The sequence below is a fragment of the Acanthamoeba castellanii genome, assembly GCF_000313135.1.
Source record: "Acanthamoeba castellanii str. Neff unplaced genomic scaffold scf7180000084776, whole genome shotgun sequence".
NCBI lineage: Eukaryota > Discosea > Longamoebia > Acanthamoebidae > Acanthamoeba > Acanthamoeba castellanii.
Genome location: NW_004457586.1, coordinates 162,805 through 175,554, shown reverse-complemented (window position 1 = coordinate 175,554; position 12,750 = coordinate 162,805). Strand labels below are relative to the sequence as shown.

Genomic DNA, 12,750 nt, shown 5'->3' with positions numbered 1-12,750 from the left:
TGTGGAAGAGATTTCGCATTGATATTGGCAGATCACGTGAGGAGGATGAGAAGAGCGACATTCGTTACCGTTTCCGCTGGCGGCCTTCGCGCCTCTGCTGTGCCGCACTCCTCTGGCCTTCTCTTCCGCAGTTCCACCAGATTTGTCCTCGCCACCTCCGCTCGCGCCGATGCTCGAGTCTTTCCCCTCCGCTCCTACACCACCACTGCCGGTCCCCCCTCCACCCATTCGCTTCGCATTATTAATAACAATTTCTTTGTCAATTGAATGGGTTATTTTATTTATTTATTAATATGTCTTTTTGTTGCTGCAGAGGAGTTCGTGGGCAAGCTGATGGCGGACTTGAAGGAGGCGACGATGGCCAAGGACAAGGTCAGGCTGGGCGTCATCCGCCGCCTGCGCAGCGAGATCATGAACAAGGAGAAGCTCAACGTCGACGCCAAGCTCGAGTTTGGCGACTGCGTGAAGGTGGTGCAGCAGATGGCCAAGCAGTGCGAGGACAGCGCCAAGGAGTTCGACAAGATCAACCAGGCCGACACCGCCGCCAAGGAGCGCGAGGAGGCCCGACTGCTGCGCACCTACCTGCCCGCCCAGCTCAGCGAGGCCGAGGTGCAGCAGCTCGCCGAGGAGGCCGTCAAGGCCGTGGGCGCCACCACCATCAAGGACATGAAGAACGTCATGGCCACGCTCGGCCCCAAGGTCCAGGGCAAGTCCGACCCCTCCCTCGTCGGCGAGATCGTGCGGAAGCTCCTCGGCGGCAAGTAGAGAGAGATAGATAGATGGATAGCTCCATCGTGGATTGATAGAGCACTCGATAAAGCAGCAACCCACCACCCTGTCGACCCCCCTCAGCGCGCGCGTCGTGTGCGTCGTGTGTGTGTGTTCGGGAGTGAGCCAGGTGCGCGCGTGCATGCGCATGGAGAGCGGTATGCATGTGTTTGTTTATTGATTGCTTGGAGTGTGGTGTGGTGGCCAAGGCTCACTGGGGAAGGACGCGGAGAAGGGTGAGACCATCGGCGATGGCAAGCATTACAGGCTCGACGCGGTTGTCGTCCTTGATCGTCTCGTTGAGCTGGCGCAGGGCCACGGTGTCGGCATCGGTCACCTCGGACTTGATCACCTTTCCACCCCACAGCACGTTGTCGATGGCGATGATGCCGCCCGCTCGCACCAGCTTCAGCAATCGCTCGTAGTAGTGCGGGTAGTTCACCTTGTCAGCTGCGCACAGAAATAACACAGCCTACTCGTCAGCTACGCGCACTGGAACCGGTCCAGCCGGATACGTTGCGGGGGGTGTACGTACCATCGACAAAGGCAAAGTCGAAGGTGCCCTGCTGGCCCTCCTTGAGAAGCTCGTCGAGGGTCTCGACGGCCGGCTTGATCCTGAGATCGATCTTGTGGGCCACACCGGCCTCCTCCCAAACGGGCCTGCCCACGTTGGTGTATTCCTCGCTCACGTCGAGCGCCACCACCTTGCCGTCCTCCGGCAGGGCCAGCGCTGTGGCCAGTGCCGAGATGCCCGTGAAGACGCCCAGCTCCAGAGTGCGCTGCAAGCCAGGTCGTGGTGAGATTGCGCTTTTGAATTGATTTTCAAGCGATGAAGCATAATTTATAATGAATCGAGATTTGGGGTACCTTGGCACCGATGAGGCGGAGGAGGAAGGCAATGAGGGCACCCTCGTCAGGCGGGGAGGCCATGCGGGCATAGGTGTGCTGCTCGGTGAGGTTGCGAAGCTTGGTGAGCGCCGGGTGCTCCCTCACGCCCACGCGCAGCAGGTACTGGTACAGCTCGGGCGACATGGCCACGGGGCCGCTCTGCCATTTGGGTGTAGCTACAGTGGTAGTGCTCGACATCTTGTGTTGTGGTTGTGTGTTCGGTTGCGTTTGCCGTGTTCTGTCGTGGTCTCTGCTTTTGGGTCCCAAAGAAGCTTCTTTTACGTCGACTCTCGGCGAGAGTTGCGCTTGTCCCATTGGCGGAGCTGGATAGGCGCAAGAAAGGCAAGGGGGGACCCTCACCACCCCTCGTACTCTTCGTCGGAGTCGGCGGTGGCGCGTCGGTTGCCCTGGCGCGCGAGCAAGTCCGCGAGAATGTCGATTTCGTTGTCGTCTTCCGGCTCGGACGGTTCGTCGTTGGCCCTCTCTTGGTCTTCCTCCTCCGAGTCCACTACGCCCTGCTGGAACGCGGGAGTGAGTGAGGCTCTCGACCACATGCACACACAGCTCTCGGGACGCCACATGTTGTGTGTTGCGTGTGGGGGTGAGATACCACTACGATGGAGAGACACGAAAATAGGGTCCCAAGCGTGAGGCCATCGCCCAGCAGGGGCGAAAAGTCGATGTACGATTGCGCTCCGATCTCTTCCTTCACCCTCTCACACTGCCGTCACACAACCGCCACACCGCCGCGTATATGAATTCAGCCGCCGAGCAGGCACCCGAAGGGGGACGAGAAGGAAGAAAAGCAGGGCAGCTCACCTCCTCCTCGGGAATGGCCCAATCGGAACGAAAGGCGTGTTCATCGTCTTGGTCCCCCTCGATGAGGTATCGGTACTCGCCCTTGAGCCCACACAATATCTGAACACGCACAGGCGCGCATGCGTCACCACCAGGTTCAGCGCATTATTGGTAGTCGAGTGTATGCGGCGGTGGTGTGCGGTTTGTGAGGGTGTGTGCGTGTGCGTTGTGTGTGTGTGTGTGTGTGGTGGCGTACAATGGGCGCATCGAGGCAGAGCTTCCGCACGAGCGGTGCCCACTTGGTCTTGACGTGCTGCAGCGATGCGAGGGAGGTGACATCGAAGCAGCACAGGAAGAGGTCGACGTTGGCAAAGCCCCACGGCCACTCGCCCTCCCGCACCTTGTCCTCCATCGCTCCCGACGTATCGCATAAGCGGAGCACCAAGTTTCGTCCTCCCCACTATATTCAGGGCAGACAACGTTAGATGATCATTCGAGGCCTGGTCGAGGGCTGTGTGAGCCTGAGCCTACCATGCATTGGCGCACGTGACAGTCTTCGCTTGTCGGAATGTGCTGTGGCCACCACACAACAAGTGAGTTTTATAGGTGTGCCGGCAGGCAGGCAGGCAGGCAGGCAACAGTATAGTTGGTGCGAGCAGCACACGAACCTCCATCAAAAACTTTCCCGAGACGAAGTGCGCTGTACAGTGTAGTGGAGGAACAACATGAGTGAGTGACATGTACCATGCGACGCCAACCCCAAGCCAGACACGCGTACTGGCTAAACTGGATTTGCCCACCGCCGTATCGCCCACCTATTGCGCAAAATGTAAGAGGAGGAGCGGAGGAGGAGGAGGAGGAGAGAGATAGAGAAGGGCTTGGGGGCAGAGAGTACCATGGAGATGGTGATGTCGGTGAGACCGGTGGAGAGAGTGTTCAACATCTTACGCCTCTGCAACCGCTTCGCACGTTCCTTCTGCGCTGCAGAGTCGATCCCCAACTCACTAGCGCGGTTTCAACACCCAATGATCAAATGGGGGAAACGGGAGGGAAGGCTGCACGTGTACGCACCAGCGATACAGTCGCTTCCATTCGTGATTGGGCACCACCCCGGGCCGAGCGGCGAAGGGGGTCGGCCACCTCGCACTCAGCAGGTGTTTCTGCAGCTCGCGCACGTCGGTGAGTCCATCACCCACCCGCGGAGTCGATAGAGAGAAAACAAAAAAGTGGGTACCCACAAGGCGCCCTCCTCGCTCAGCTTCTTCCACCTGCGTCTCGACGAGGGTGAGCGTGGGTTGAAATGGATTCACACAGCTTTGGCAAAGGCCACGTACCGGCGGCACACCCGGGCAGCGCAGAGCAGGTCCTCGTGCTCTGCGAATGGCCACCAACATCTCCATCAGCCACCGCTAGCGACAAAAGCGTAGGGGTGGGGGGCGCACCCATGTGGCTGAAGATGGTGACCACCTGTGGAGCCGTCGGGCATCACCAGCGACCAGAGTATTGGAATGGTGGGTGGGGGGTAAGCAGTCTTGTGGGAAACCCAAGAAAATGGGGGTTGCACCATTTCAGAGGGCAGACCGAGCACAGGACACCCGTCAACAAGGAGAGGCTGCTCTTCTCCTGCCTCCATCTTGTTTGCGCTCTTCTGCTTTTTCTTTCTTTTCCTTTTCTTCTTCCGATGAAGAAAAGAAATGAATAACAATAAACAAAGGGGGGCGAGCAAGCAAGGGAGGTGGGGTACAGGGGTGTATTTGAGTAGTGGTGGTGGGGCTGAAAGGGAAGGGAGAGAGGAGGAGGGAGAATCAAACACCTAGTCTTTGGTCCTCCCTCTCGAGAGGAAAGTGAGGGTGGGAGATGTGGGTCAGTCTAGTTGTCCTTGTTCCTGTGGCTGGGGGTGGTGCCGCGCCACCACTCGGCGGCGTCGGTCTTGAGCTCGTTGATCTTGTCGCCGAGCTTGTCCATGACGCCCTCCTCCTCCTCGCGCTGGGCCTTGGTGCGTTCGCCCGCGCGCTTCATGCGGTTGGCGATGTCCTCGCCTTCGTACTTGAGCTCCCGGGACTTCTTCTTGCCCAGGCGCCTGGCCTCATCGAGCGACTCCTTGGCGTCCTCCTTGGCCTCGCGCATCGAGTCGCCCATGTCGCGGCTCTTCCTGCGGGCCTTGTAGCCCAGATCCTCGCCCTTGCGCATGAGGTCCTCCTCGGTCTCCTTGAGAGTCTTCCCGGCGCGCTGGGCCTTGTCCTTGGCGGCGTCGACCACGTACTCGCCGCTCTCACGCAGCTTGCGGCCCGCGGCGTCGGCCTTGTCCTTGACGTTGTCCTTGAGGTCGCGCGCGCTGCGGCGCAGGTCCTTGCCCTCCTCGCTCAGCCACTCCTGCGACTGGCGGCGCTTCATGCGGGCCTGGTCGCCGACGTCGCGCATCTTCTCCTTGCCCTCCTCCCACAGCTCGTCGGCTTCTTCCTTGAGGTCGCGGCTGCGGCGCTGGGCCGAGTCCCGCACCTGGCGGCCCGTGCGACGGGCCTTGTCGCTCATGTCGTCGATGTCCTCGCGGGCCTCCTCCTTGGCTCGGCCGCCCATGTCCTTGATGCCCTCCCAGGCGCGCTCGCCCTTCTCCACGACCCACCCCTCGGCGTCGCGGGTCTTGCCCATGGCCCGCTCGGCCAGGTCCTCGCCCTTCTCGTACACGGTCTTGGCCATGTCGCTCATCTTGGAGCCCACGGCGCCCAGCACGCCGGCCGACGCGGCCGTGTAGTCCGTGAGGTCGGTCACGTCGAGACGGTCGCAGATCTCGTCGGAGCTCAGCCTCTTCCTGCTGCTCAGCATATCCTCCAAATCGTCACCGTAGTGCTTCAGGAACATGTGGCACTGTGACACAAAGAATGGGTACAATGGTGAGCACTTGCGAGTCCATGATGGGTTTGGGGGGGGTTGAAGGGTGGGAGTCGTACGGCACGCTGGTCCTCTTCGCCGAACTTGTAGCAAACCTCGTCGCGGATGCGCGAGTGCGCTAGGGGCAGATCCCTGTCCTGCAGGTTCTTCTTCTTCACGATGTTCGTGGCCCTGCGGCAGACTGCACCGAGTAGAAGAAGAATAAAGTGTGAGCGTTGAATGTTCTCTTATTCTCATGGCCAAGAGAAATGCGGTACTCTCATGAGCATCGGTCTGTTGGGTGCGGCGGTTGAGCATGTTGTTGTTGTTGCGTGAGTGTTGCTTGTCGTGTTGTTGTTGTTGTTTACAAAAGCAGGAGCTGGTGCCGTACTTATACCCCCTTCCGCCATGGCGGCCCCGCCTCACCGCACCCGTTCAGTTGGAATTCAAGCGAACCGAACCCAGACCGGTAACCGCCAGAATTTCTGCCAATTTCCAGGCGTTTGGGCATTTTTGCCAGGAAAGTGTTGGCTGGGCCTGATCCCGGGACTACAACTACACACAGGTGAAGTGCGGCGGCTACCTCAACCGCGCAAACATGGAATGGGCGGGCGCATGCAGGGGGTGTGGAGACAACATTTTTGTGTTCACCTTCCTTTTAAAGGAACTTGCGTTTCCTTATATCCGATTGTGTGCCTCTTCGCATTTCGTTCATTCACTTTCGTCTGATACCACAGCCGACTTCTCCACCCCATGAACTCCAGCCCGCTTTCCCAAGAACCTGGAACCATCGGAACAACCCGGTGCATCCCCTGCTTCTTGACCCAACACTCCACACAACACTCCACATCCAACACTCTTACCCAAAACACCAGTCTATACCACTCGCCCGACATGAGAAGAAGAGCTACTCTTGCTGCCGCCCATTACCTTCGCACTGATGCCACGGAGGTGCTGATGAAGGACCACCAGAAGGTGCAGGGCATGCTGCGCACAGTCATATCAAGTGCCGGTGCGTCGCCCCCCTCTCCTCTGTCACATGTTGTTACTAATACCCTCACCGTTGCACCTCAGCAGACAGCAAAGTAAGGAAGGAGAACATGAACCAGGTTGTCTACGAGCTCTCCCAACACGCGGCCGTCGAAGAACAAGTGCGTGACCTCAGTGCGACTAACTATTTGCTTGCTGACTCCTTTTCCTGTATGGCAGATCCTCTACCCGACCCTCAGGCACCTCCATGACGATGGGGACAAGATGGCCGACCGCGCTATCGAAGAGCACCTCAAAGTCAAGGTGCGCCAGCGCGCGATTGGAGTGCTGTGTGTGCGATTGGAGTGCGCTGCGCACACGCTCACCTAAGTTTTCTTCCACAGAAAGAGCTGGACGCACTGGACAAGATGGAAGTGACCGAATCCAAGTTCGTGCCCGCAGTGGAGAAGATGAGCAAAGACCTCGATCAGCACATCAAGGAAGAGGAGTCCGAGATCTTCCCCATCCTCAAGCAGAAGTACGTCTCCGCCTTGGTCTCCCAACCTAGCCCTTAACGAAACCTATACTACGGCGCAGGCTATCGAAGGAGGATCTGGACAAGATGGGAAACCTGCTCGAGAGCATGAAGACGGTATCGCCCACGAGGCCTCACCCGCATATGCCAGCTACCCCGCCCTACAACGTCATGGCCGGTCCGCTGGCCGCCTTCCTGGACCGCGTGCGGGATCTTGGTCGGTCCTTCCCCAAGAAGTGAAAGACCCACTCCAAGTTTGTGCCAACGTTGAGAACTCAGTTCACGCCCAGCTCCAATACAACTACACTTCGTGGCCCACCCTTGCTGGAATGGCGAAAAGGCAGTATTTATTTATTTATTGTTTGATTTGATTGAAACAATTCGCTGAAAAAGAATCAAAGTTGCGTTTTGCCAATTTGATTTAATTCTCACCGGCTGTGCCCCTAGAGAATCCATCTCGCCCTTCTGATCCTTCTTCGGCTTGCGTGAAAGCGAAAGATGGGGGACGTTTATGTGGACGACATGATGCTCGCTACCCTCATCAGCATGGGCTTCGACGAGTCCATCTCGCGTCAGGCCCTTGCTGTAAGTGGCAACTCATCTGTGGACACCGCCTTAGGTACCCCTCCCTCGGAAACTCATCTCTTCTTGCTGATTTTGGCTCATCTTCACATGTTCTGCACCCCTTCAGAACTCATATTGAGCGGCTCATTGGCTGACATGGCCGACGTGCCGCAGCACTACGAAGAGCCTCCGAAGTACCTCCCCCCTTCCTTCTGCACTCGTCGTGGCGCGGGCTGCTTCGAACCGGTGCTGACTGTGTTGCGTTGATGCGTGCAGGCCGGCACAAGGTCTGAGAGGCAACACGCCCAAGGCGGCCGCAGCACCGCCGCCAGAGCCTCTTGCGTTTGATCCGTGTGAAATCACCACCGACTATGATGGTGCACCCTCCTGCCTCCTACAAGGTGTCACGGATAGACCGCACACGCCGACTCGGCACGGCACGACACGGCACAGCACTCACTTCTGGACGCGCACTAATTCCAAACGGGCGCAGATTACGAACAAAACAGCCAGCCGGACAAAGGGAAGCTGCGGCAGTCCACCGAGGGCACGGAGGGCGAAGACTACGAAGATCTGGATTTTAGCGGTACCCCCTTACCCTTCGTCTCGTGATCGTATCGATAAGATGGTGCGGCGGCTCAAGCGACATACGTGCGCACGACCAGATGGCGCTGCGCTGGGCATACCCGAACGGGAGGCCACCAAGATCAAGTGCTTCGACGAACGCAAGCTCGGTATGTGCTTTGTCGTCCCTCCTTTTCCCCATCACGTTGGCTGATGTAATTCCATGTCCTGACTTTGGTGGTTGTGTCTTGGGTCCTCTGCAGCCGAGGCAGCTGCCAACGAGATACGCAAGATCATGTCCCTCACCGGCTTTGGCTTTTCCGACTCTGCTGCCTTGCTCAAACATTACAAGTACGGCCCGCGGCAAGTTTGCTCCAGCTCACCCCACTTCTCTCTCGATGTAGAGTGCTCATTGCACGGGTTATCTGTCGCTTGGTAGGTGGGACGCCGAAAAGCTGACGGAGCGCTACTTCGAAGACCCCGAGAAGGTGGCCGCCGCCGTGGTATGCCATCCTCCGCGCGTTGTTGTGGGAACTGCTGTGGGTGGCTGCTGGGACCGCCAGGCCAGCTCACAGTGTTGTTCCCCCCCCTCTGTGCCGTAGGGCGTGGTGTTGGATGAACATTCAGATGACCCGATCGAGGGCGACTGCCTTATCTGCGGCGACGAGATGACGGCCGAAGACGCCAGCATCTCGCGTTGCGGCCACGCCTTCTGCAACATCTGCTGGCAAGGCACAATGACCTGCCCTGCCTGCTCCCGGCGCCCTTTCAGGCCTGTCACTAACAGAAATCGGATTGTACAGGCTACCTGGAGGTAAAGATCAAGGAGGGCGAGGCTCTCGGCATACCCTGCATGATGCACAAGTGTGGCAAGGTCGTCGACTCTAACCTCGTCAAGCGGGTCGTCTCGTACGTTCTCAACGTCCTCTTTGATACTTGCTTACTCAATCATTATGGTTTACTGAGAGACTCGGGTATCAATGCTGTCAGGCCGGAGGCGTACAAGAAGTACACCCACTTCATCACCAAGGGCTTTGTCGATCAGAACCCCAACATGCAGTGGTGCCCTGCGCCCGGATGCACCAACGCCGTGCTCTGCGAGCTCAGCACCGGTACACGCCACGCACACTCATTTTCGCACACGATGTGAGCACTACTAAGACTTGTTCCATACAATGCCCTTGGTTGCCACAGAGCTGAGGGTGCCATGCAACTGCGGCTACCGATTCTGTTTTGTGTGCCACGGCGAAGCGCATGCCCCCGCCAAATGCGATGACGTACGTCTCAACCCGATGTCATATGTGCCCACCGGACGATTTTGACCGCTCGAGCGTGCGCTGACGTCTGTACGTGCAGATGAAGAAGTGGGACCAAAAGTGCAAGGATGACAGCGAGACGGCTAATTGGCTAAACGCCAACACCAAGGATTGTATTACCTCACCTCCCCGTGTGGGCTCGTGGGCAGTCTTGGCAGCAGCTCACCGTGCACTCTTGCAGGTCCCAAGTGCCACACAGCCATCGAAAAGAATGGCGGCTGCAATCACATGGTGCTCCCCGTTCTAGCGCGCGTTGCATCATCTCCTCGCCTTCTCACTCACTCTTCTCACTGACCGCTCCAGACTTGCAGGAGCGTTAGCTGCAAACACGAGTTTTGGTGCGGCCACACTATTCACACATACCACCTGCCCTGCGGCTCGCTAATGCGTGTGTGGTGCAACTTATTGGTTGTCAACAGCTGGATCTGCATGGGGAACTGGATCGGCCACACGGCCTGCAACCGCTACAAGGAGGGCGAGGCACAGGAAGAAGTACGATGATACCTCCACCGTCCCTCGTTCTCTGGCGCCTGACTGTGCTCGGTTGATCAACGTTGGACTTGGACAGGACGCGAGCACTGCTCGAAAGACGCTGGAGCGTTACCTTCACTACTACCATCGTTTCAAGGCCCACATGGACTCTCAGGTAACGAAATCTTCCATTCTATCTTTCGTTTCAGCTTTAGGTCGGTCGGTCGTAGTGTGATTGCGTGTGTCGTGCACGTGTTGCATGCCCCCCCCCCAAAAAGTAATGGGGACTCCTCCCAGAGTCGAACTGGGACCTCCCACGTTTTGAAGTTGGCCGTTAGACAGGGGCGGGATGCCAACTTACCCCAAGGAGTCACCCAAACACCTCGCCCCGCTGGTTCCCTCTTTGGCTGGCCGTTGGGCTTTGTTGCGCCGCATTATGGGATTCTTAGAGACTTTTTTTACTGAAATTTTTATCAGTTCCCATTGTAACCCTTATTAGTGCACCCCACTTGCCTTTTTAAACAACAATAACCAATAGCAAGACTACTTTTAATCATTAAAACACCACATGTGGTTGTGTGGCAGAAATTTGAGAATGAGCTGCGGCAGAAGGCTGTGGAGAAGATGATGGACCTCAGGGCGCGGGCGGAAACGGAGAGAAGTGCCAACGTTGACTACATCTTCAACGCTACCGAGCAGCTCATTGAAGTACGAATCCCTCTTCCTCCTTCCTGTGTGTGTGGTGTGCGCGTGCGCGTGTGTGATCGAGTACTCACTGCACCTTCCCGCAGTGCCGCCGCACGCTGAAGCACACGTACGTGCTGGCGTTCTACCTGCCCGACCTCAGCCCGGAGAAGAACCTGTTCGAGTGGCTGCAGGAGGAGCTGGAGGTCACCACCGAGTCGCTCTCGGGCGTGTTAGAGAAGCCCATCTCCGGCAGTGCGGAGGAGAAGCGCAAGATCATCGATCTCACCAACCTCGCGCGCACCCGTCTGGAGCACCTCCTCGACGGCGTCAGAGAGGGTACACTCCACGCACGCACCACTTCCAAGGTACCGGTGCTGACGGTGAGATCATGACAGGTCTCACGCAGGGCGCACGATTCACGCCGGAGGGTCGCGAGATCAGAAGCTCGAGCGAGGGCCTCACCTCTGCTGGGGCGTCCTCGTCCTCCTCCCTGGCCTCGTTCTTCACAGGCGGGAGCAAGAAGGCCGCAGCTGCCCCCAAGAAAGGCGCTAAGAAGCGCGGCGGTGGCTTCTTCGGTCGCGGTTAGATCTCTTCTCTCCTTGCCCCCCTCCCCCCACACGTGTGAGAGATGGTGGCCCCGACGCCCTGCCCCGCACCTAATCCCACCACTGGGCACCACCCCTGCACGTGTGTGCTTTCTTGGTCGGACATAAAGAAAGAATGAAAAGCGAAAAAGAAATTGGCGCCACAAATTACGAAGGTAACGCAAAGAGAGCCACAGAAGAATAACGACACACGCGGAGCTAAGAAAGAAAAGATCTTCCACTCATCTCTCGTTTGATCGTCGTCGAGGGGGATTCAACAGATTCTTCCTCTTCTTCTACGCGTGGAGATATCTGCGCTTGTTTCTCTTTCTTCTGCCCCCCTCCCCTCCTCGATCAATCGAAAGAGCGAAGAAGAAGAAGATGAACAGAGAAGACGACGAACGAACGCGACCACCAGAACGGCAGCTGCCACTCCTGGAGGGGGGAAGAGATGATGGGGATGAGGGAGATGATGTAGATGCGCTGCGGCGAGCCAGGACCCAAGCCGAGGCTGAGGCGCAGCGGGCCAAGGCCGAGCTCGAGCGCGCGTGGGAGGAGATGCGCGAGGCCTGGGAGCTGCGCGAGGACGACGAGGCCAAGCTGCGCCAGCTGCTCGCCCGGCTCGAGGCCCGCAACGCCGACCTCGAGCTGCGCGACCGCGAGCTGCGGGGCGACCTCGCCCGCCTCAGCGACGCCGAGACCGCGCTGGCCCACTCCCTGCTGCTCCACAAGCTGGTCTACAAGGCCTTCCACAAGGGCTTCCTCAACGACGAGGAGGACGAGGCCGACGACGACGCCCCGGGCAGTGCCGCGGCGGCGCGGCTCCACCCGGACCTCGTCGCGCGCAAGCAGGAGCTCAACGAGATCGACTCCTTCGTACAGCGCAAGCGCCTCGAGCGCCTCGCCCGCGAATCCAACAACCACCACCACCCCGCTGGCGGCCCCGGCCCCGACGCCGTGTCGGGCTCGGGCTCCGTGACCAGCAGCACCACGACCAGCGCGGCCTCGTCGCCGGCGTCGTCTCTGTCCCTGTCCCTCTCGAGCGAGGACCCGGCCTTGGCCGCCACCACCGCCACCACGTCGGCCTCGACGTCGTCGTCGGAGGCCACGACCACTGCGGCGGCTGCGGCGGCGGGTGGCGGATCGACGATTGCGCGATCGGCGGTGGCAAGCGCCGCACAGGGCGCCGCCGAGCACCACCAGCAGCAGCCGCCACAGCCGCCACTCAACGCGAGCAGCGGCGGACTGGGCGGTGGCGAAGGTGGTGGAGGAGGAGGGCACAAGGTGGCAACGGCGCTGCATCCGACGTCGGCGATGAAGAAGGAGGGCGGCGGGTCGGGCGTGAAGGGCCGCGTGACGATCGCCGAGGTGGTCAATCCCATGAGCGGCGCGCTCAAGGGCGGCGGTATCAACCGCCCGCCGCCGCCGCGCTCGCCCATGAAGAAGGCCCCCGCCGGCGATGAGGCCTCCAAAGCCGCCAAGCTGATGCCGCCGCCGCTGGCCCATCACGGTTCTGCCCACGGCCACCCCCACGGACAGAGCGGGCATGGTTCTGCCCACGGCCACCACCACGGCCACGGCCACGGCCACCATCATCATCCGGTGAAACACCACCCGACCACGCTCCAGGACCTGTTCGTGGCGGCGGCGGCGCCCATCGCGCCCTTGTCGCCACAGCCGCGCGCTAAGGCGGCGGCCGCGGCCGAGGGGCTCCAGCCGCCGGCCGCCCACGGCTCGC

The 12,750-nt window shown here is 59.4% G+C and overlaps 8 protein-coding genes across 8 annotated transcripts in view; 5 read left to right on the top strand and 3 right to left on the bottom strand.

The window, feature by feature from the left end:
* Nucleotides 1-45: 45 nt before the first annotated feature.
* On the top strand, nucleotides 46-765 carry ACA1_278120 (GatB/YqeY domain containing protein; the record flags this gene model as incomplete). The annotated part of the gene is made up of 2 exons (XM_004344574.1): nucleotides 46-211; nucleotides 314-765. The coding sequence occupies 2 exons, from the start codon at nucleotides 46-48 to the stop codon at nucleotides 763-765; spliced, it is 618 nt and encodes a 205-aa protein (XP_004344624.1).
* A 214-nt stretch (nucleotides 766-979) lies between these two features.
* ACA1_278110 (CatecholO-methyltransferase domain containing protein 1, putative) lies at nucleotides 980-1,854 on the bottom strand (the record flags this gene model as incomplete). Its single annotated transcript, XM_004344573.1, has 3 exons — nucleotides 980-1,218; nucleotides 1,304-1,547; nucleotides 1,636-1,854. The coding sequence occupies 3 exons, from the start codon at nucleotides 1,852-1,854 to the stop codon at nucleotides 980-982; spliced, it is 702 nt and encodes a 233-aa protein (XP_004344623.1).
* Nucleotides 1,855-2,012: 158 nt separating this feature from the next.
* ACA1_278100 (Fbox domain containing protein) lies at nucleotides 2,013-4,087 on the bottom strand (the record flags this gene model as incomplete). The annotated part of the gene is made up of 9 exons (XM_004344572.1): nucleotides 2,013-2,171; nucleotides 2,267-2,377; nucleotides 2,476-2,574; nucleotides 2,711-2,914; nucleotides 3,350-3,430; nucleotides 3,689-3,722; nucleotides 3,789-3,828; nucleotides 3,897-3,921; nucleotides 4,019-4,087. 9 exons carry the CDS (start codon nucleotides 4,085-4,087, stop codon nucleotides 2,013-2,015), a joined length of 822 nt encoding a protein of 273 aa, XP_004344622.1.
* Nucleotides 4,088-4,323: 236 nt separating this feature from the next.
* On the bottom strand, nucleotides 4,324-5,640 carry ACA1_278090 (uncharacterized protein; the record flags this gene model as incomplete). The annotated part of the gene is made up of 3 exons (XM_004344571.1): nucleotides 4,324-5,319; nucleotides 5,403-5,524; nucleotides 5,601-5,640. The coding sequence occupies 3 exons, from the start codon at nucleotides 5,638-5,640 to the stop codon at nucleotides 4,324-4,326; spliced, it is 1,158 nt and encodes a 385-aa protein (XP_004344621.1).
* A 639-nt stretch (nucleotides 5,641-6,279) lies between these two features.
* ACA1_278080 (hemerythrin hhe cation binding subfamily protein) lies at nucleotides 6,280-7,066 on the top strand (the record flags this gene model as incomplete). Its single annotated transcript, XM_004344570.1, has 5 exons — nucleotides 6,280-6,334; nucleotides 6,400-6,473; nucleotides 6,532-6,615; nucleotides 6,696-6,829; nucleotides 6,889-7,066. The coding sequence occupies 5 exons, from the start codon at nucleotides 6,280-6,282 to the stop codon at nucleotides 7,064-7,066; spliced, it is 525 nt and encodes a 174-aa protein (XP_004344620.1).
* A 258-nt stretch (nucleotides 7,067-7,324) lies between these two features.
* ACA1_278070 (IBR domain containing protein) lies at nucleotides 7,325-9,976 on the top strand (the record flags this gene model as incomplete). Its single annotated transcript, XM_004344569.1, is given in 16 exon segments — nucleotides 7,325-7,445; nucleotides 7,518-7,584; nucleotides 7,667-7,767; nucleotides 7,884-7,976; nucleotides 8,056-8,124; nucleotides 8,218-8,305; nucleotides 8,394-8,457; nucleotides 8,557-8,730; nucleotides 8,742-8,863; nucleotides 8,945-9,066; nucleotides 9,149-9,231; nucleotides 9,311-9,383; nucleotides 9,452-9,501; nucleotides 9,574-9,608; nucleotides 9,690-9,762; nucleotides 9,839-9,976. The coding sequence occupies 16 exon segments, from the start codon at nucleotides 7,325-7,327 to the stop codon at nucleotides 9,974-9,976; spliced, it is 1,473 nt and encodes a 490-aa protein (XP_004344619.1).
* Nucleotides 9,977-10,368: 392 nt separating this feature from the next.
* Nucleotides 10,369-11,014, top strand: ACA1_278060 (uncharacterized protein; the record flags this gene model as incomplete). The annotated part of the gene is made up of 3 exons (XM_004344568.1): nucleotides 10,369-10,449; nucleotides 10,533-10,764; nucleotides 10,824-11,014. The coding sequence occupies 3 exons, from the start codon at nucleotides 10,369-10,371 to the stop codon at nucleotides 11,012-11,014; spliced, it is 504 nt and encodes a 167-aa protein (XP_004344618.1).
* A 379-nt stretch (nucleotides 11,015-11,393) lies between these two features.
* ACA1_278050 (uncharacterized protein) overlaps nucleotides 11,394-12,750 on the top strand; it is a gene marked incomplete at both ends in the record, with an annotated part of 1,836 nt that continues 479 nt past the window's right edge. Inside the window, one exon of the mRNA XM_004344567.1 lies at nucleotides 11,394-12,561. Within this exon, the coding sequence (XP_004344617.1) occupies nucleotides 11,394-12,561 (1,168 nt within the window). The remainder of the gene's footprint in view (nucleotides 12,562-12,750) is intronic.